This window comes from Bacillus rossius, chromosome 8 (assembly GCF_032445375.1).
Source record: "Bacillus rossius redtenbacheri isolate Brsri chromosome 8, Brsri_v3, whole genome shotgun sequence".
Lineage (NCBI taxonomy): Eukaryota > Metazoa > Arthropoda > Insecta > Phasmatodea > Bacillidae > Bacillus > Bacillus rossius.
Genome location: NC_086336.1, coordinates 63,082,118 through 63,104,428, shown reverse-complemented (window position 1 = coordinate 63,104,428; position 22,311 = coordinate 63,082,118). Strand labels below are relative to the sequence as shown.

Here is a 22,311-nt window from a genome sequence, read left to right as displayed (position 1 = left end):
TTTTCCGTAATTCTTTTGGCACAATTTGTATACATTTTTTCCATTACTGTAAAATCAAATTCAGTAAAAAGAATATAATGAAACAAATAGAGTAAACAATTAAACATATAGTGTTACCAACGTCTGTACAATAGATGAATGTAGCTAATCGAAGTAAAATGAGGTTAGGTTCGTTCTTCGTTTATTATAATTTTTGTTTTCGGGAGGTTAGGATGTATTAGGTTAGGTTCGTAACTAAAATGAAAGTTTGGTTATGTTAGGTTAACTTAAATATGTATATGTGTGACCAAGTCTTTCAGTACTCGCCACTGATGTGTAAACATCTATACTCGGTAGCTAGCAGATTCATGTTCTCATGTTGCAATTAAACATTATAATACGAAACTCGGACACGAAATTTTACTTAGTGTTTTTTAAAATAATGCTGAGCAAGATAAACATATGTAAAGTAGTCATTTTAGTGAAAAATAGTAACAATTTTTCTCCTCTTAAAAACCTAGCAATAATTATGTTTAATAAAATTGTAATAATCTAAACCAATCCAAACAAGATTAGGTTAGGGTAATTTTTATTTATTCCTTACAAATTTTCTCCAAGGCTGTATCCGAATACATAGGGATGCGTCCTTAGCACACACATCCCTACATCCCTTAGCAAATGCAGCCACAATGTAGAGGACGCATTTGATTTCTAATGGATGGATAGTATTCGAATACTTTTACTGCTAGCACCACCTGTTGACTGTCAGTCGTACTAATGTTCACGCAGCCATTTTGTGTAGGGATATCTACGAATATTCAGCAAAACGTAAATAATAAATACCTACCAATTACAAAATAATATAACGTGTATGTTATACATGTTAGCGATCCAAATAAAATTCATTTTATAAATTGTAAACTTTAAAAATACTTATGAGTTTTGAATTATCCTTCTAGTTTAAATTCGTATTTTTATTATATTTATTAACGTCTTCATTTGTCTCTGTTTAAGTTATCACTTTCGCTTATAATGTTTTAAACAAATATTATGCTGAAAATCTGAAGTAATATTATACACAAACAAAATAAAACCCGATTCCGAAGCTAATGGATGTAGGGACGCGTTAGTGGATGCGAGTGTCGCATCCCTAGAAATCTCGAATTAGTGGATGCGTGAAGGGATGCATCGGCATCCCTTGTGAGAATTCGGATTCAACACAAAGATGGCCGCGTCCACTACGATGCACTTTTAGTGGATCCCTTAGCTAAGGGATCCATTAGGCCAGTATTCGGATACAGCCCAGTCTATGCATTTGATGTGCATATCGTACTTCAATTCAAGGACGTGTTTTTTTTTTTTTTAATTATAACTAGCCTATATATTAAAGGAAGTTAAAAAATTTTAATTTATTTTTTTACCATAGGTTAGGTATTATGGTATGGATTGAAGTGCGTTTTTTTTTAAAGGTACCATAGGTACCTATACGATTACGATATGATCATAAATTTACTATAGTTTTATTAGTTTATAAATTAATTTAAATTTAAATACTTTTAAAATGTATTCACACCATATTTTATTTTATTCAGCATGCATTAAGAAAGGGCGTATTTTGAAGACATACAAATGTCATATGATTATAGTTATATAAAAAATATATATTTAGACTATTTTAAGAGCAATTTTTTAATGTATATAAAGGATAAAGGGAGGAGTATAGTCTAAACACACACCTTTGTCATTCGATAATATGGTTAAATTAATATTTTATATGAAAACATTTTAAACCATTTTATTGCTATAGGTATGTTATATACTTAGGCCTGTTCTACAATGGCACGGTAACGGAGACGGATTACGTAAACGGAGACGAATATCACGGAACAGAGTTTCTACAACAGCACGCAGACGGAGACGGACCCGTACGGATCAGCTCGGCAATGCTGAGCTCGGGGTGCTGTCATAACTTAGAAACACACAACGTAGAAACACATAACTTAGAAACACATAGCTTAGAATTTTCTACGTTATGACAGTTCTAAGTTATGACTTTCTACGTTATGACGTTTCTAAGTTGTGTGGTTCTGCGTTGCGTGTTTCTAAGTTACGTGTTTCTAAGTTATGACAGTTCTAAGTTGTGTGTTTCCAAGTTGTGATAGTTCTAAGTTATGACTTTCTACGTTACGACGTTTCTAAGTTGTGTGGTTCTGCGTTGCGTGTTTCTAAGTTATGTGTGTCTAAGTTATGACAGTTCTAAGTTGTGTGTTTCTAAGTTGTGATAGTTCTAAGTTGTGACTTTCTGCGTTCGACGTTTCTAAGTTGTGTGGTTCTGCGTTGCGTGTTTCTAAGTTACGTGTTTCTAAGTTATGACAGTTCTAAGCTGTGTGTTTCTAAGTTACGAGGATTTTTCCAAGTTTTCTAAGTTATGACAGTTCTAAGTTGTGACTTTCTAAGTTATGTGTGGTTCCTGCTGTGCTCTTCCTTACGTTGCTCCGTGCGAGTAACAGAAGCCGAGTACTTGGCTGTGGTGGTAGCCATGTTCTTTTATGTTCTAAATACGTTAAAATAATTGTTTAGGTACAATAATATCTAGTGTTCTATTATTACTTTGTCGTTTATTTTTATTAAATAGGTAAATTTGGTCAGTGCTTTGATCTCGAAGTATTTTTTTTAATTAAATTAATATTTAGTAACCATGAAATGCAATCTCATTGGTTCCTACCATTTGTTATGTTTCCGCGGATTGTGGAAGCAGCAGACATGATGGTGAAATATTCCGGGAGATCTGTCTCCGCCTACGTGATCTGCCTTCGTTTCCGTGCCTTTGCAAAACGGGCCTTATGGATAAAGGGAAAAGGGGCGTATAAAGACATACCTATGTCATGAGATATTAGTTATATTAACACCTGACCAGCAATTTGTGAACACAGTTTTTCAACATATAATTAAATTTGGGTGTTGTATTTTTTTTTTAAATTTACCATTCTACTCACGAAGCATTGTTATTATTAATTTACATTAATTTTAATGACGTTTAATAAGTAATAAATTAATAGCAATAGTTTTAAAGCAGGAATTATATATGCTTGAGCATTGTAATATCTCGACAATTTCTTGCCACAATTTTAATTACAATTATAAACAATATTCTAGTCCAGCAAAAAATTCCACCCAACTATACTCTCATTTGCAGTTGCACCATGCTCTGTAACGGCAATAAAATAATTTCATTTCCTTCCTATTCACACAATCTCTCTCTCTATGCATACGACCGTCCTATGCGCTACTATAGATCAGCAGGTTCGAAAACATGGCGGTCAAATCTTGCGCGCAAGACCTACTGTTTCTACTGTTACTGTTATTATTATTATTATTTTTCATTAGCCGCTGCTCTTCTTCTATGGGCTTGGAGGTTCTGCGTCCTGAGCGACAGATGCGTGCTCAATATGGCGGCGGTGCGGGCCCGTCTCCGAGGCGCGTTCCAAAAACACTGGGGTTTGGAAGCGGCGCGCTAGTGGCCGGCCTGTTGGGAGCTATTTAGCGTGATTGGTGGCCCCACTGTCTAGCGCTCCTTGTTTTCTTTCGCCTCCGACCGCCGCGCGCGAGCTGATGACTTCCCCAGGCACCTCAGAGCTGGACTCTACTACCCGACCTGACAACATCCGGCCTTCGAGTCCCTAGTGCTGCGCCCTCGTATTCAACTGCGGAGTCAGAGATGTTGTGAAAATATATTCGCCAATATTGTTTGCAAACTCCTGAAGGTTCTTTCCAAGGTTATGGCCTGAACAATTTATTTATTTTTTTAACGCAGCGTGTATGCTTTCAGGGTGATCACTAGAGTTACGGAAATTTCACGCATTCGTTTAGTCGCACGTTAGAAAGCAAACATTCACACTCTCGCACTGTGTTCATGATTGGACGGCAATTATTTAAACATGCCCTCTACGACCGTGAGCCAACGATGCCCAGCTAGGAGAGAATTAAGCAAATCAGGAAGTGCCAATTAACAAGCATAAAAATGTTCTCGCTAAGAAATATAATCAATGGGAAACCAACATGGACATGGGTTGAGCATACCTATGACTTTGAATTCTACCCCAAGACCGGATGAATACGCGAAATTTCCGGGTCTCTAGTGATCACTATGTTTTGTGCCCAACATCATTTTCAACATGTGCCCAACATCATTTTCAACATGTGCGTAACATCATTTTGTAGTCTAAATGCAAAAAAGATATTATCTTTGTTTTAAAAATCTATTTGTAGAGACCGGAAAAATTCGCGGATTCATTTCGTGATAGGCTGAAATTCAAACATGTGTACAATTCTGCTGGTTCTGCTATTGGCTCGCGGTTTAACTGGAGCTCTCTGGGCCAATGAGAGACTATCGACCAAAGAAGCGTCGAATCACAAGGTACCCAGTGGAGACGACTCACAATTTAGTAACCAATAAACCAATGAACAATTGAGAAGTGCAGAGGATAATAGAGGCTATCCTAGAGGTCATTGAACCCGCGAATTTTTCCGGTCCTATCTATTTGGTAATCATTGACAAATAAAAATTTGGCTAAACAAAATTTTACAAAATATTTTAGGAGGCCACAATTATTTGTTTTTATTAGTACAGTACGCTATTATCTCATTAAAAGACAAAAAGAAAATTACGCTCCGAATTCGAGGTCGGAACTATTGTCTGCCACTGTAAGAAGAGTCGACGCAGGCACATGCTAGGCTGTGCTGTGGCCACACGAAAAGTATCAGTTACACTAGCGGAGAAAGTTTTGTAATACACGCCTGTCTCGCCTTAACTAGCAATTACGCTCTGTGTGTCGTCTCTGGTGGAATACGGAACTCTCTCTCTCTCTCTCTCTCTCTCTCTCTCTCCCTCCCTCTCTCTCTATCTCTGCTGCTTTGATATTATTTCTTTCATGAACATATAAAATCGGTGAGAGAGAAAAAAATGGGGTGTGGCTGTGTCATGGACACGGCCGTGTGTTGTACGTGATACGTGTACGTAACAGGTAATATTTTCTATACAACATATAAAATACGCTATTTTATGTATGATATAATCATGTTTTAACACTAAGAAGTCATCATCCACTTGCATAATTACAACCGCCCCAGCTGCAGATGTATTGGCACCGTCGATGATCCGCTCGGCCGCATTCATTCTTTTACGTTCCCGGCACTGCTTCACTCGGTCATGTGGTGTTTTATTGGTATCGGGCTATTGCTTTTGGGAAGCATTTTCCAACCGTATACGATCTCTGTATTTGGATTTGGCTTTTTGACGCTTATAGGCCGACATTATATATATATATTTGATTATTTTAACACTATATATATATATATATATATATATATATATACACACTAGCTGCCCGACCCGGCTTCGCACGGCTATACTAATGGAAAAAAATTAAGCCACATCTCCCATTTACAGTAATGGTAAATTTAAAAAAATTCAGTGAAAATGTATTACAATGCTGTATAATGTACCGGAGAGAAAATGAATAGCACCGATGGTTTCCCGACTCGTGCACGCATCGTACAACTGATGTATCCGTACTTCGCTACGTCAGTCTACAGGCAGATCACTCTTGCACCGCTCATTATACATGCCCCTCCTTGTGGGTACGCCACTGCCGCGCGATGCCCGTTGCCATGGAGACGCAGAAGTCATGAACAATGCAAAATCCTGTTCTCATGCAGACAAAGTACCCACTGTTGCCTGGTTTTAACCACCCATGGGATCTAATTTTCGGGAAATGTCATCCTGCGTAACATAAGGAACATTTCTGTGAAGTTTCAAGTCTGTAAAATATATATACTTGAAAAAAAAGGGGCAATTTTTGATATTTAAAGTACCCGCAAAATTTCAACGGTGATGAGGACTGCACTAACAATGAAATAATCGTTGCCATAGAGACGAATGAAGCATCAACAAAGCAACAGCAGTTGCCATGGTGATTTCCTACCAAAAACTGGAAATTTTGATATATTACGCCCCCGAAACTCCCCTTGGGATCGGATTTCCGCGGAATCCGTTCTTAGTGAGCGTCTACATGACAAAATGAGTAACTATGCTAAATTTCAAGTCAATCGGGTGTATAGTTTTAGAGATCTCGTGATGAGTGAGTCAGTGAGTGGTATTTCGCTTTATATATATATATATATATATATATATATATATATATATATATATATATATACATACAAGTCCTTGTAATAATTGTAACGGGAGAGGAAAATTATTGATGGTCCGAAAAATGAAAATTTATTAAAAATAATAAAAATAATTCTAGTAAAAGAAAAAAAACAATAGCTTAGGTTTGCGATTTAAAGTGATAAAAAGTATTGATTGCTTCGTTGTTAATATCACACGGGTGTTTTTTACTTGTATGGGAAAATTAAGAATGATAAGGCATCTAGTGCGTGGCAACAATGTTAATAGGCAATAGGAAATAAACTTCTAGCGCCTGCGGCATTGTCAACACACACTTCGTACGTGTACTGCATGTTGTATCTAACCCCTCCTAACACATTTGATTCTAAATTGGACTTTTAGTAAGGATCCCTAATGTTATTGATAATATAATATAGCCTATATCCTTCCTAGATAAATGTACTATCCAACACTGAAATAATTTTTCAAATCGGACCAGTGGTTCCTGAGATTAGCGCGTTAAAACAAACAAACAAACTCTTTAGCTTTATAATTTTAGTATAGATAAATTCATTGAAAATATTTTACACTAATGTTTTATATATACGATCGATATATTTTGACGAGGGCTGACGATTGAAACTCAAACGAACGTCATAGCTTCTCCAAGTCAAAAGTTATACTAAATGGAAATCTCGAAACGCAGCAAAATCACCTCAAAATGGCGGCGCTTCCCCCTCCGCCGCGCGCGATGGGTCACAGTCCTCACTTAGCGTAACGAATTCTTGGATCCTTTATCTGTCCAGTGGTGTAATTAAATTTTGGATGGAGATGATAGATGTGTAGCTGCAACACCAAACTGTACCCCCCGATTTTGTTATCATTCGTTTGTTTTTAAAATTGCCTCTCACTATGGAAACAATTTTAATGACGTATTCACGTCAAAAATAGTTTTTGTGGGTATCGAAACGAAGTACATGCTTTATGTTTTCTGAACGCCTTGTAACCTCGCTTGGTAAACCTCGGGAGCCGCGCTGCTTTGCCCCTTGAATCCAATTTTTCATTTTGATTAGTAACGTCGTTTCCACCGCGAGTGTGTTTGTCCAACGTGGCGTTCTATTAGGTTATTGAGATGTTTATGTACTGAGCAGGATACACTCCGTGTGCTCGCGACTGGTACAAACATATTTTAACGTGAAGTTCCCAACTAATGCCCGTCCAGGCCCTCGACTTTGAAAATAAAACGCATTTAGTTATTAAATGTCGTGTTCAGTAACTGCGCTGATATTTTGGATACCGGAAATCTGTATGGTTTCAATTCCTGACAGGCTGAACTTCAAACAGTTCTACCTTCAAACCGCTTCTATGACTGGCCTCACGATTCAGAGGATTCTGAGCAAGTCCGAAGCCAGTATTTTGTGAAAATTTTATCTATAACTGAATTTTAAAAGAAAATTTACGGTCACACTTAAATAAAATCTCAGGGAATATCAAACTTTTAGAACTTTTACCTTACAAGAAGAAATTTAACTAATGATTTTGCTTGAAGAAACTGAACAATATAAATTTTTTGACGTGACAACGTCTAATAAATCGATAAACGCCCGCTGCACGCACAAAAAAGTGTCCCGTAACGCACATTGTCCCGTTACGCTTTGTCCCGTTACGCTAATTGTACGCTTGCGCCGCATCTATCTCTCTTCCACTCGATTGGAACAACCATCGATTTGACTTTTTCGAGGCACATTAAACTTGAAACACTCCCATTCGTTTCCTACTTTTCCTATCATCGTCCTATCCTTAACAGAATAACACAGATTGGAAGAAGTTAAATAGCAAGTATGTATTAAAGTTATAGTTAAAATAATCTGTTCGTTAAAGTAATAAACATATTTGAATTAATGAGTGCAAATAAAAGTAAATTTATCAATTAAATTGTAGATTTCATTTGACTCCTTCTTTGTATCCATACAAAATAGTGATAATTCAATAAAAATGATTCAATTTTATTCATAAAAGTATGCAATTATTTCTTCAATGTTTTTTATGACGTCACGTTAAACTATCGTCCGTAAACCGACTTTACAGACAATCAATATTTTTTTTTCGACGTAAGATTAACTAACCGCGAGCAGGTGCTCCAGTCGTGTGTTCGCCGGGGGCGGAGGCTCGGTCGCTGCCCTGGGGGTAGGCCCCTGCGGAGCAGCGGGCCATAAGGGCGACACCTGCAGGCTCGCGAGGTGCCTCGTCGCCTCTACTCGCGGGGCAGGGCTGGGGCAAGTAGCCGCGGCACTTCCGAGCGACGACTCGCGCGGAGGGAAAAATTTTGATCATTACGCGACCGAGTCGATTGAACTTCACCGCGGGCCTTGATCCCCGGAGAGGAGTCACATTAAAAATAGAAACCCCGGAAAATAAAATTATTTTAATTTAAAACACTCTTTTATAGTTAATGATTAACAATCGCGAAATCTTATGCTGCTTCGCTATTTTTACCCACTAAGCCTTACATATAGAAAATTAAATTATTATTTAAATAACGGAAGCATATCCAGAAATGACTTGGATCGGTTTAAATCTAAGCGTAAAACCCTTAAGTCTCATATTCGTAAATCCCCCCCCCCCCCCCCAACACCTTCAAAATCCGCCATTCCTGCGCTGATATTCGTCGTGTTATTTTTAACTGCTCTGTCCCTTTGCCAGCAGCTTCGTCGCACTATCTCTCGTCAAATAAGGATAATACTCAAGAAATTTGTTTCTCACGCAGGTTCTTTATTTTTTTTTTACATTTTTTAAAATAAACTCATAAGTTAGAAATATTTTTAACATTGTTATTGTTTCAAAAGTCATGCACATCAATATCAATTGCAAGGATACATAGTTAAACATTACTCGTGAAAGATACATGATCGATGGAATTAATGCAAGACATTTGGTGCATTTATAAACTTGGAAAAACGGGAAATTTTGTTTTTAAAGTCACATTGATTGCACAATCTCGATACAGCAAGGCTACGCATCAGCAAAACCGGGACGCCAATCTTCAACTTCATTTCGTGTGAAGGCGGGTAACTCCTAGGCAAGACGTGGCGGACGCACCAAACAATAGCGCCTTACAAATTCAAGGCAATGCCATCTATTGCTGAAGTTCTAAACTAAACTGTTATTAGAGCCTTTAGTTCGCTAGCCACCGCGAGCTTCACTAGGGGATGGGTTCCGCCAAGGAGAAGGATAGGAAGTTGCCAGCCCTTACTATATGACCGTGTGGCGGACATAGAGAAATGACACAAACTCACTGTTTGTGTGTCTATGACCTACATTTTATGATTGTCTATTATAAAACTGAATTAACCCCTTTTCCAATCCTTTAGGGATATAATTTAATAATTATATGTAGTCTATGTCACTCTCCGGCCCATGTATATGCAAAATATCATGTCGATAAGTTGCTTCGTAGCTGCGTGAAAGAAGGACAAACAGGAAAAAAACACATCGAATTTATAATATTATTAGAGAATAACATCACGAATGATCATGCTTGTAATTAGTATGGGATGTTTGACAGTAAAGCTGTGAGACTTAGATCCCCTAATAAAACCGTAGCCACTAACCACTGTGGTAGCAACCTGGTGCTCATGAAATGAGTCCTAGCGGTGGTTGGGATTAAACCACTGACCCTCACAACATGAGCGAGGCGTCAGTGACTACGACTCCCAAGGATCTGCGCTGAAAAAAAATAATTAAAACCTAATTATATCAGTTTTAGAGTGTCGAGATGGCCCGAGCACTGGAGGGTGAGTCAGCAGAGAAAATAAGCAATTCGAAACACTTTACCTGCTATCAGCTGACGTCAGCGAATGTTAACAACAGGGACAGTATTTTAATAAAATCAGGTCCTAAGCCGGTGTTTAATATATATATTTTTTTCAAGTCTATTTCAATTTTATTGGAGCCGTCTAAAATTTCGGCCTGCGAATGGAATGATTCTATAGTCGACGTAGCTGCTCCGGAAGCGAAAAACTACGTGTGATTCGCGTCAAAAAAATGCAGTTGAAAACACAATCTTATATATAAAATTCTCGTGTCACAGTTTTCGTTGCCATACTCCTCCGAAACGGCTTGACCGATTTTGATGAAATTTTTTGTGCTTATCCGGTATCTATGAGAATCGGCCAACATCTATTTTTCATCCCCCTAAATGTTAGGGGTAGTCCACCCCTAAATTTTTTTTTATTTCCAGTTTTTGGTAGGAAATCACCATGGCAACGGCTGTAGCTTTGTTGATGCTTCATTCGTCTCTATGGCAACGGCTATTTCATTGTTAGTGCAGTCCTCATCACCGTTGAAATTTTGCAAGTACTTTAAATATCAAAAATTGCCCTTTTTTTTCAAGTATATATATTTTACAGACTTAAAACTTCACAGTAATGTTCCTTATGTTACGCAGGATGACATTTTCCGAAAATTAGATCCCATAGCATAGGTGGTTAAAACCAGGCAACAGTGGGTACTTTGTCTGCATGAGAACAGTATTTTGCATTGTTCATGCCTTCTGCGTCTCCATGGCAACAGGCATCGCGCGGCAGTGGCGTACCCACAACGAGGGGCATGTATTATGAGCGGCGCAAGAGTGATCTGCCTGTAGACTGCCGTAGCGAAGTACGGGTACATCAGTTTTATGTTGCGTGCACGAGTCGGGAAACCATCGGTACATTATACACCATTGTAATAAATTTTCACGGAATTTTTTATTATTTACCATTACTGTAAATGGGAGATGTGGCATAATTCTTTTTCCATTAGTATAGCCGTGCGAAGCCGGGTCGGGCAGCTAGTTTATTATATATTTATCACGCTCGGCATAATTATTATAAATAATTCTAAGTTAAATATCGTGTCCGAGAATCATGTTGCAATTGTATTTGCAGCTTGAGAACACGTGATGTTAAACACGGAAACAATGCAGTGGGAGGGTGTCTCGATTTATGCCGACGGTCCTTCTTGACTCCAGACAACTTGTTGCAGGGAGTGTGCGGCGGCTCCGGGCAGCTTGTTGCAGGGAGTGTGTGGCGGCTCCAGACAGCTTGTTGCAGGGAGTGTGCGGCGGCTCCAGGCAGCTTGTTGCAGGGAGTTTGCGGCGGCTCCAGGCAGCTTGTTGCAGGAAGTGTACGGCGGCTCCAGACAGCTTGTTGCAGGGAGTGTGCGGCGGCACCAGGCAGCTTGTTGCAGGAAGTGCGCGGCGGCTCCAGGCAGCTTGTTGCAGGGAGTGTGCGGCGGCTCCGGGCAGCTTGTTGCAGGGAGTGTGCGGCGGCTCCGGGCAGCTTGTTGCAGGGAGTGTGCGGCGGCTCCAGGCAGCTTGTTGCAGGGAGTGTGCGGCGGCTCCGGGCAGCTTGTTGCAGGGAGTGTGCGGCGGCTGCAGGCAGCTTGTTGCAGGGAGTGTGCGGCGGCTCCAGGCAGCTTGTTGCAGGGAGTGTGCGGCGGCTCCGGGCAGCTTGTTGCAGGGAGTGTGCGGCGGCTGCAGGCAGCTTGTTGCAGGGAGTGTGCGGCGGCTCCAGGCAGCTTGTTGCAGGGAGTGTGCGGCGGCTCCAGGCAGCTTGTTGCAGGGAGTGTGCGGCGGCTGCAGGCAGCTTGTTGCAGGGAGTGTGCGGCGGCTCCGGGCAGCTTGTTGCAGGGAGTGTGCGGCGGCTGCAGGCAGCTTGTTGCAGGGAGTGTGCGGCGGCTCCAGGCAGCTTGTTGCAGGGAGTGTGCGGCGGCTCCGGGCAGCTTGTTGCAGGGAGTGTGCGGCGGCTCCAGGCAGCTTGTTGCAGGGAGTGTGCGGCGGCTGCAGGCAGCTTGTTGCAGGGAGTGTGCGGCGGCTGCAGGCAGCTTGTTGCAGGGAGTGTGCGGCGGCTCCAGGCAGCTTGTTGCAGGGAGTGTGCGGCGGCTCCGGGCAGCTTGTTGCAGGGAGTGTGCGGCGGCTCCGGGCAGCTTGTTGCAGGGAGTGTGCGGCGGCTCCGGGCAGCTTGTTGCAGGGAGTGTGCGGCGGCTCCAGGCAGCTTGTTGCAGGGAGTGTGCGGCGGCTCCAGGCAGCTTGTTGCAGGGAGTGTGCGGCGGCTCCAGGCAGCTTGTTGCAGGGAGTGTGCGGCGGCTCCAGGCAGCTTGTTGCAGGGAGTGTGCGGCGGCTCCGGGCAGCTTGTTGCAGGGAGTGTGCGGCGGCTCCAGGCAGCTTGTTGCAGGGAGTGTGCGGCGGCTCCGGGCAGCTTGTTGCAGGGAGTGTGCGGCGGCTCCAGGCAGTTTGTTGCAGGGAGTGTGCGGCGGCTCCAGGCAGCTTGTTGTGGGAGTGTGCGGCGGCTGCAGGCAGCTTGTTGCAGGGAGTGTGCGGCGGCTGCAGGCAGCTTGTTGCAGGGAGTGTGCGGCGGCTCCAGGCTGTCTGGGAGAACCCGCCCTGGTCCCCTGGGGCAGAGGCTGGGGGGAGTCGTCAGCGGCGATGATAGCCGCTTCCTGGACCCTTGCGCCGGCTGCGGCCTGCTACTAGCCACGAGCCCGCGCGGAGACGTGGCAAGTCCCCGCGCTCCATCATGTGGTGTGTGTTTTGTTACGAACCGCGAGACGTGTGGGCCACGGTAAATTTCAGTGTCGTCAAAGGTCCAGCAACCACTAAATATTTAATGTTTCAGTCGAATAAATTATTTTGTAAGTGAAATATGAAATTTTTGTTTAACTAATAAATTATATATACTTTTTTGACGTGACAACGTCTATTAAATCGATGAACTCCGGCTGCACGCACGAAAAAGTGTCCCGTTACGCACATTTTTCCATTACGCTGTGTCCCGTTACGCTCATTGTACGCTTGCGCCGCATCTATCTCTCTTCCACTCGACTGTTTATAAAGTGAAGTGAAAAGTTAACGTGGTTTTCATTGCTTATTACAATAACAATTTCGGCAATAAAGGTTAATTATTCTTGCATTTTAAGAATCTGATTACTAGTATAATTTCAAGTATTTATTCTTTTATTATTAAAATAAAAATGATTTAATTTTATTCATAAAGTATGCAATCATTTCATCAATGTTTTGTTATGACGTTGTCACGTTAAACTATCGTCCGTAAACCGACTTTACAGACAGCCAATTTTTTTTTTTTAGAATTTGTTCTTTTATTTCAGGCATTAAAAATTATCGGTGATTTGATAATTATTTAATTTAAAGATGAAGTAGAATAAATATGTGCCGTCAATGATGCAGTGCTTGCATATTGTCACAGGAGTCTCGAAGCCACAGATAAAAAATACTACAGTAACTATTCCTAACCTCAATTATTGTTTACATTAAACTTCAGTGAAAATAGGCTTAGCTCCTCAACACACCCAGCAATGATAAAAAAAAGTCGATTTACAGACGATAATTTTACGTTATAACGTCATAAGAAAACATTGATGAAAAATTGTATACTTTTTAATTTTCAAATATTATTTACAGTTTTTGCAAATTTAATTAAAATAATTTGTTTAAATATAATCACGAACAATAAGTTATAGAAATAAACTGAAATTAAATCAATGTCAATAAATTGTTAATTTGAAATGACGAAATTGGACAAATAAATCAAATTTTTTAAATTACTGCTTTTCAAAAAGCCCGTCTTAACCTGTTTGTTATTATAGAAGATTTTCTCGCACGTTGGTTGGCCGGTTCTTGCACGCTCGGCTCAGGCGGAACGTGACAAGAGTCATGCTTTTTCGTGCGTGCAGTCAGCGTTCATCGATTTATAAGACGTTATCACGTCAAAAAAAAATCGTGGCATTAAAATTTTACATTATTTAATACCTATTATAGTTAAATTACATCGCTAACATCTTATTCGTTTTACACCACCAACTGATACACACGTGGTATATAACGTAGCACCGGTGCGATATATATCGACGGAAATGTATGTTCATATGTACACGAAATGTACGGTACCTACATACCGTCACAACGTCATCGGTGGTCGGTGTTTAACGAAGAATTTTGTGTTCGTAATCAGCTTTCAGGGCGTGACTCGTTTTTGGAACACAGTGAATACTTTATCTTCCCAACGATACAGTGCTAGAAATTTTTCTGGTTACAAATCCTCCAGGGAGCTTCGGAAATTTACGGCTCTCCTCGTGAGTTTACGGGTGTTGAGTTCACTTGTTCTGAACATGAATCGACTCTAATAATATATATATATATATAATATGAATACGCCCATCTCTGACTCACTGACTGTCTCTGTAACACCGTATGAATTCAGTTTCAATGCGCTTACGGTGTAACATTTGCTTTCCTCTTTGCTAACTTGTTCCTCCTAGCATTGCTGCAGAGTACCGTGGCGCATGCGGGGCGGGGGAGTGTGTGTGTGTGTGTGTGTGTGTGTGGGTTAGATTCTTCCTTGGTTTCTCTCCTATCGAGTGCCGCATTCCTGCGCTCTGCACTTTTAGTTTTTCGTTACGCTCTTATCTCGACTTACTCTACCAGTTGTAAAGAAGTTTCACTTTAAAATCTAATTATTTTTAAAAATCTACTTAATGAAACTGTAACACTGCCTGACTCACATACAACGCACAGCTTAAATCGATGTGTCTATAAGCATGAAATTTTTCATTGGAGTTCCCTATGTAACGTTGGTGAGCACTACGATAGGATTTTTGAAAATTCATCCCTTCCAAGGGGAAGTATGGAAGTTTCGACATTTTTGAAATTAGAAAAAAAAGGGTGGTTGTCTGTAAAGTCGGTTTACGGACGATAATTTTACGTGATAACGTCATAAGAAAACATGGATGAAAAATTGCATACTTTTTAATTTTCAAATATTATTTACAGTTTTTGCAAATTTCAGTCATATAATTTGTTTAAATATAATCACGAACAATTAAAAAACCCGTCTTAACCTGTTTGATATTATAGAAGATTTTCTCGCACGGTGGTTGAACGTTGAAAATGTTTCGTGCGTGCAGCTGGCGTTCGTTGATTTATAAGACGTTATCACGTCAAAAAAAAAAGTAAATTTGGAATTTAGGCTTCTGTTTGTAAATGAAAGTCCGTTGTCTCAGCGTTTTCGGTAATTCGTGGGGGGGGGGGGGGGGGGCGAGGATCAGATACTTTCCCGTCAGGCACACGTGTGGTGTGGTGTGGTCCTTTACGTCCCCGCGAAGCATCGCCTGTGTGTTGGCGTCACTGGCTGGAGTGGCTGTCCGGCAGGTTGCCAGCAGTGTCGGAATGCGACGGGGCAGCGTCGCGACGCCCAATTAGCGGACACGACGTGGCGTCCCTCGGAGCCGTCAACAAACAAAACACGCGTGTCGGCGCGGCGCTCATTAGGCCGGGATTGCGCACTCTGACGCAGCACGTCACCGACCCTACATCTTGGAACTGTGACACCGTGGAAAAAAATACTTTATTCATCGGCTGGTGACGTCAGACTTGAAAGCGACGATACCGCGCCCAGTAGTCGGCCATAGAACCAATATATCGATATACAATATTAAAGAAACTGAATGAAACCAAACAAATGAATAATAAATAAAAGAACTATTCACAAAAATTAAATAATTAAAAATACTGCGACTGACTTTTAAAGATTAAAACGGTAATATAAAAATTGAAAAAATTCAGAAAAATCAGAATAGCCAAAATAAAAAATTAAATGTGTCCTGGTGGCCACACCACTAATAATGTTATTCACGAAACCGTTAGAAGTTATTAATATAAAGATTTCCAAGTATCATTTTCTTTCACTGTGCCATTCCTACTAATATTATAAATGCGAAAGTGTGTTTGAATATTTTTCCTCCTTTCACGCAGCAACGGATCGACATGGTTTTTTGCATGTTGATAGTTTATGGGCCGGAGAGTAAAATAGACTACATGTAATTTTGAAATTCCATCCCTACGGGAGTGAAAAAAGGGGTAAATTCAGCTTTATAATAGACAATCATAAAAGGTAGGTCATAGACACACAAACTGTCTATGTCCGCCACACGGTCATATAGTAAGGTCTGGTAAATTCCTATACTTCTCCTTGGCAAAACCCGTCCGCTTAGTGAAGTTCGCGGCTGCTAGCGGACTAAAGTCGCTAATAACAGTCTATTTTGGACCACAACCGCCAAGGGTAGGTTTCATGAACTTCCATCGCGCTGAACGGAAATGTTGTGAATGAAATAAATGAAATAATTTAAAAAAAAATTGATTTTGCTTATTTTTTGACGGTAATCATAAAAGTGCACATCTAATTCCATTGCCAGACAATTCTCTGCACTCCTCGTCGCTTCTCGCGAGGCGGGCGGCTGAGGCTCGCTCGAGCGAGAATTTCGCGCCTCTTTCGGGGCTCGTTTTGCCCAACTGGCTCATTTGCCTCGAGTACTTTCTGTCTCATTCGATACCTGCGGCACTTCTCTGCATTTTGTAATATTTATTTTTTATATATTTTTTTATTTTTTTATTTTTTAAAATTTTTAATGATTCTCGGGCGATTTTGCTTGTTTTCTTTCTTTTCTCCAACTTTAAGCGTTTCCGCTAAGACATTTTGCGATGAATGGCTCCAAGACCAAAGTTAGAAATTTTATAGTTATTCCACTCAACTAGCACCACTCAGTGCTCACTCACGAGCAACTTCAAGTTTAAATAACGCAGATCGGTCTGAGTATTACTCTCTGAGTCACAGCTCTCACTGACTTCACTTCGACGCTCATTAGGTCATCACTGCAAATGTTAACCGGGCGAGTCATACGTAACGACTGCGAGCAAAGTCTGCTCTACTTATATATATACTTCTACTCTGTTGCTTTCGTAGTTTATGGTTGTAGAATCCTCAAACCAAAGACACCCGACCCGAGATTAAAGACATCCGTGTTCCTGCCGGATCTTCATGTCTGCACTGGTCAGAGCGGCGCTGGGGGGCGGAGGCCGAGGAGAGGGGCGGCCGCCGCCAGATGGGAGCGCAATGGGCCGCGAAGCGCGCCGGAGATTGTCCCCTCGGCGCGGGCCCCAGATGTCCCGGGGACCGCATCCGGGTCGCCGTATCTGCCCATCGCCGCGTCGCCCGCCCTGGCCGCGCGCCCCTTCCCCCTTACCCGGACCCTCGCACACCCTCAGTCCAGCTCCCAGTTCGGACTGCCCCATCCTCACTGAACTTGGGCCCACATTAGCGAAACATTTAAATTCTAGTTAAGTCTACAGCAAGAACACCCTCCTTTTATCCACTCGTTTGTTTACAACGAAATATAAAAACGGGAAAATCCAAATACGGAATAGATCCTAAGAAGATTTACTTATTTGAAATCTTGAAGAATTGTTCGTTTATTTGTGTTAAATCCTTCGTTGAAAAATCCGCGAATTGACTGTAATGTCTAACAGCGTGCTCAGTTCGAAATCGAACGGTTCGATCTGACAGTTTGGGATGAATTGCCCTTCACACAGGATTTGTCTTGTGGTAGCTGCTGCTGTTGGACGTATCGGTCCATCGTAGAATATGGAGGGAACTTTGGATGTTGCAGTTACAATTTCAGCCAGAAAAAAATGAATTAATAATAGCAAATTATCTAAAGAGTGTCAACAAATGTCTGTCGCGACATTCGGTTGATGTACTGATTGTTTGGACTGACAGTTTGGACTGGCGAGACTCTGTTTCCACACTCGGCAGTTTGGACTTAGTGCTCTAGAGCCCAATGTAAGATCTGATGGGAAGCCATCAGTTGTTCAGTTCCGAATGGTCAGCTCACACACGACATTTCCGACTGATAGTGCGTGGGGGCCTTTATATCCAACTCATTCGAGGCAAGGTAGGCTGTTTTTTTTCTTAAATTTATTTATCTATTTACTAGCTTAAGTGTGAGGACTGAACTAGGCTTCACGTAGCATCCCGCGCGCGACAACCAATATTCTACTATCGGCGCTTACGAGACGTAGCTAATACCTACGTAGTGGCGAAAACTTCAAAAGATAGCATGAAAGCTCGCGGAGATATAGTTTTGAGACAAGTATTGATGTAATTTTGATTAAAAAAAACTGCAAGAATATTTATAATTTTAAGATATCGTTTGAGATATGAATAGCGTTATTGATCTACGGCTCTTTCGAATGCGATTGCATTCTCCTCCACCCACCGGGGGGGGGGAGTATTTAATTGTCTGCAGCTTCGTCTCGTCGACACCTGAGGTCCGGAGCCACCCAGGTAACCCGCGGGTGACAAGGGGGGGGGGGGGGGGAACACTGCGCTACGGCGGCGCCTCGGAGGCGAGCGGTGACGCTCTGTCGCGGAGTCACGTGCGCGACCTCCCACGAGGCGACGATAAACCAGCGCTGTTTACAGTCGCCCTCGTCCGCCGCCTGCCGCGGCTGGCGCGCAGGGCCTCCGAGGACCGCCCTCGCTGTCGCTGTCTTCAAGTGTGCTTGGGTACAAGCTGTCCTTGTCTTCCAGCGCTCCTGCGTGCTGGCTGTCTCTGTCTTCAAGCGCACCTGCGTGTGGCTGTCCCTGTCTTCAAGCCCATCTGCTGGCTCTCGTTGACTGGCGTACAAGCTGTCACTGTCTTCAAGCGCTCCTGCGTGCTGGCTGTCGTTGTCTTCATGTGTAGATACTTGGGTACAAGCTGTCGCTGTCTTAAAGCGCACCTGCGTGCTGGCTGTCGTTGTCTTCAAGTGTACTTGGGTACAAGCTGTCGCTGTCTTCAAGCGCACCTGCGTGCTGGCTGTCTTTGTCTTCAAGTGTAGGTACTTGGGTACAAGCTGTCACTGTCTTCAAGCGCACCTGCGTGCTGGCTGTCGTTGTCTTCAAGTGTACTTGGGTACAAGCTGTCGCTGTCTTCAAGCGCACCTGCGTGTGGCTGTCGTTGTCTTCACGTTTACTTGGGTACAAGCTGTCACTGTCTTCAAGCGCACCTGCGTGCTGGCTGTCTCTGTCTTCAAGTGTACTTGGGTACAAGCTGTCCCTGTCTTCAAGCGCTCCTGCGTGCTGGCTGTCTCTGTCTCCAAGTGTACTTGGGATCAAGCTGTCGCTGTCTTCAAGCGCATTTGCGTACAAGCTGTCAAGCCTGTCACTATCTTCAGCGCTCTTGCGTGCCGGCTGCGACTGGATGACATAAAACAGCCAGCCTACTCTCTTTACCTTATATATTGAAGGCTTGATTTCTCTTGCCTTCTATGTACTGTATTCGCTATTCCCACTACCCTGTATCTATCTATTTTCGCTTGAAGTAAAAGTTTTGAATTAGCGTAGTTGCATCTGGACGAATAAACGATGCATTACACAGCTGCTGTTCTCTCATGCGGTGGTCGGACCCGTTAAGGGAGAGAAATGTTATGCCGACATGAACACAGTCACCTGCAGTCAGGCAGGCTTTAGAACACACAGATATATTCATATTCTTGACTCAGTCAACGTCCCGCTGGCTGCTGACAGAGAGGTCTTCGTGGACCACACGTGCCCAGAAAACAAAAGTCCCGTACTTAAACAAAAGATTCCTTTGGAAACCAGTTGCCGAAAAATAGTTTGTAATACTACAAGAAAGATAAATTAACTTTGTACAACGCATGGCTATGGTTATTTTTTTATTCATTAAATATGTGTTTTTTGAGATAATACTAATTATTTCTTACGAAAATTGACATATAATATAGAGACCTGCAAAATTCGCGGATTCATAGGCTAGAATTCAAACACATATACTACCTCTTAGATAATTATGCTATTGGCTTACTGTTCATCTGGACGAATCTCAACCAGTTATAAACCCTCAACCAAAGAAGGATCGAATCACAGACAAACCAGCTGAGACGACTTACAAGTCGGCAGCCAAAGAACTTGCGTTATTTGCCCGAGTGTAGAGGGGTATGTGCAGTTTATCCTGAAGGCCATCGAAACAGCGAATTTTGCAGGTCTCTACGATATAAATTTATGATTTAATTGACTTGGCATTCCAGCATAATTTTATAAACCATGAAATAATAATAGAATAGTCAACTATATGACTTTTATTTTATTGTATCCTGCTTATTACATGCACAGTTAACATTGGAAAGTTACTCAGGGAAAGGTTTGCTAATAACTTTAACTAGTGTAGGTACTAGGACAACACTAAGCAGACGTAAATGACCGGGTAAGAATCCGAACCCAGTATTACTGCCATCACTATTTTGTAGTGATACAGTTGTTTTAAAGTAACTGTACACATATTGAAATAGCATTAATTGTTAGAGACCTGCAAAATTCACGGATTCATTTTGTGATATGCTACAATTCAAATAATTATACCTTAGCGCTGCTTCTACCACTGGTTCACTGTTAATCTGGAGTAATGAGAGCCAATTAGAGACCCTCACTCATAGAAGTGTCGAATCACAGACCACCCAGTCGAGACGACTCACAAGTCAGCAGCCAATGAACAGGTGGTATTTGCCCGAGTGTGTAGAGTGTAGTAGAGTCTATCCTGGAGGTCATTGAATCCGCGAATTTTGCAGGTCTCTAGTAATTGTACATAAATATTTCTGTTCCATTCACACAAAAAAATAATTACAGTGTGGTTGTGCACTGATTTGATAGAGGGCCTGTCATTGGCTTACGAGTGCCAATGGAAATGTAAGTTTTTTTAATACACGTGTTCAAATTTTTCTTTATAAATTTTTTTAATCTTTCACCCGAAAAATAATTCCTGTACCCGTCACTGGTTTTCACTTCACTTTGCTCGTATCCGCAGTGTTTGACCTCGTTACTGGCTGTGCATGGCTCCGTAAGTGATCCAAGTTATGATTAGAGACCTGAAAAATTCGCGGGTTCAATGACCTCCAGGATAGACTCCAATACCCTCTACACACTCGGGCAAATGCCACCTGTTCATTGGCTGCTGACTTGTGAGTCGTCTCGACTGGGTGGCCTGTGATTCGACACTTCTATGAGTGAGGGTCCCTAATTGGCCCTCAGTCCTCCAGATTAACAGTGAACCAATGGCAGAAGCAGCACTTAGGTAAAATTATTTGAATTTTAGCATAACACGAAATGAATCCGAAAATTTTTCAGGTCTCTAGTTATGATAAAGAAGCTCTTGTGTTGTGTTCAGTCCGTGACGTACGGGCTGACACCACTGCATCCTATTAAATACGTATCTGTAGGTGCAGGCATTATTCGCAAAAAAGATCTGGACGCCTGTTAAACTGCAACAAGGTATATCCGCGACAGTTGTTTCTTCCTTGTGATTGGCGACCGTCTGCTAGAGAAGTCGTTGCCTTATTTGGCCGGGCCACTCAGAACACATTTGGTTCCGTAATGAATTACTGTGGTTTGGTGTTTTAACAATCGTCATGTGCCTGAAAATAAACTCGCCAAATCACGAAACACAGACGATGCTACAGTGTTTCAAAGTTCAGCTAGTCTCGGAATCTTTTCGCGAAGTATGCATGGCCCTATAAATAGGGACTGGAATAATTCGCGGTTTCAGTGACCTCTAGGATAGACTTCATGATCCTTTATGTGTTCGGGAAAATTGCACCTGTTTATTGGCTAATGACTCGTGAAACCTGTCGACTGGAAAGTTTGTGATTCGATACTTATTTCGGTGAGGGTTATTCATTGGCTCAGAGTCCTCCAGACCAAGTGTAGTCCAATCACTGAAGCAGCAAAAAGTTAAGCGCATTTGGATTCTAGCCTTTGGCGAAACGAAACCGCGAATTTTTCCGGTCTCTAGCTATAAATACGTAATTGGTAGGGACAGGAAAAATTCGCGGATTGAATGACTTCTAGGATGGACTCCACGATCCTCTATGTACGCGGGAATATTACACCAGCTCATTGGCTACGGACTCGTGACACCTGCTAACTGGGATGCTTATGATTCGATACTTCTTACGTTGAGGGTCATTCATTGGCTCACAGTCCTTCAGGCAAGCTGTGTTCCAATCACTGAAGCGGCAATATGTTACACGCACTTGGATTCTAGCCTATCGCGAAATGAACCCGCGAATTTTTCCTGTCTCTAGTAATTGGATTATAAGTAGGGGCAGCAATAAACATCGCCCTATTCGACCGGGCCACTCTGGCGCGCTGACGGCAGACACACAGGCAGCGCCGGCGGACGGCCCCGGAGGGATAGTCGCGCGCCCATTGGCCGGGCGCAGAGGCGCGCGCCCATTGGCCCGGGCGGAGACAGACGCGCGCCCGGCGCGG

The 22,311-nt window shown here is 42.1% G+C and overlaps 1 protein-coding gene across 1 annotated transcript; it reads right to left on the bottom strand.

Annotated features, from left to right (window-relative positions):
* Positions 1-8,272: 8,272 nt before the first annotated feature.
* On the bottom strand, positions 8,273-22,276 carry LOC134535390 (mucin-2-like). The gene is made up of 6 exons (XM_063374464.1): positions 22,205-22,276; positions 18,970-19,224; positions 18,467-18,755; positions 16,989-17,204; positions 11,145-12,560; positions 8,273-8,346 (listed from the first exon to the last, which is right to left on the bottom strand). The coding sequence occupies exons 1-6, from the start codon at positions 22,274-22,276 to the stop codon at positions 8,273-8,275; spliced, it is 2,322 nt and encodes a 773-aa protein (XP_063230534.1).
* Between the last annotated feature and the right edge of the window lie 35 nt (positions 22,277-22,311).

Coding starts and splice junctions, on each gene's coding strand:
- LOC134535390 (XM_063374464.1), bottom strand. CDS start 22,276: ATGGGCGCGCGCCTCTGCGCCCGGCCAATGGGCGCGCGACTATCCCTC. Junction 19,225..22,204: donor GCCGTCCGCCGGCGCTGCCT/GTGTGTCTGCCG, acceptor TATGTCATCCAG/TCGCAGCCGGCACGCAAGAG. Junction 8,347..11,144: donor GTCTGGAGTCAAGAAGGACC/GTCGGCATAAAT, acceptor GCTGCTCCGCAG/GGGCCTACCCCCAGGGCAGC.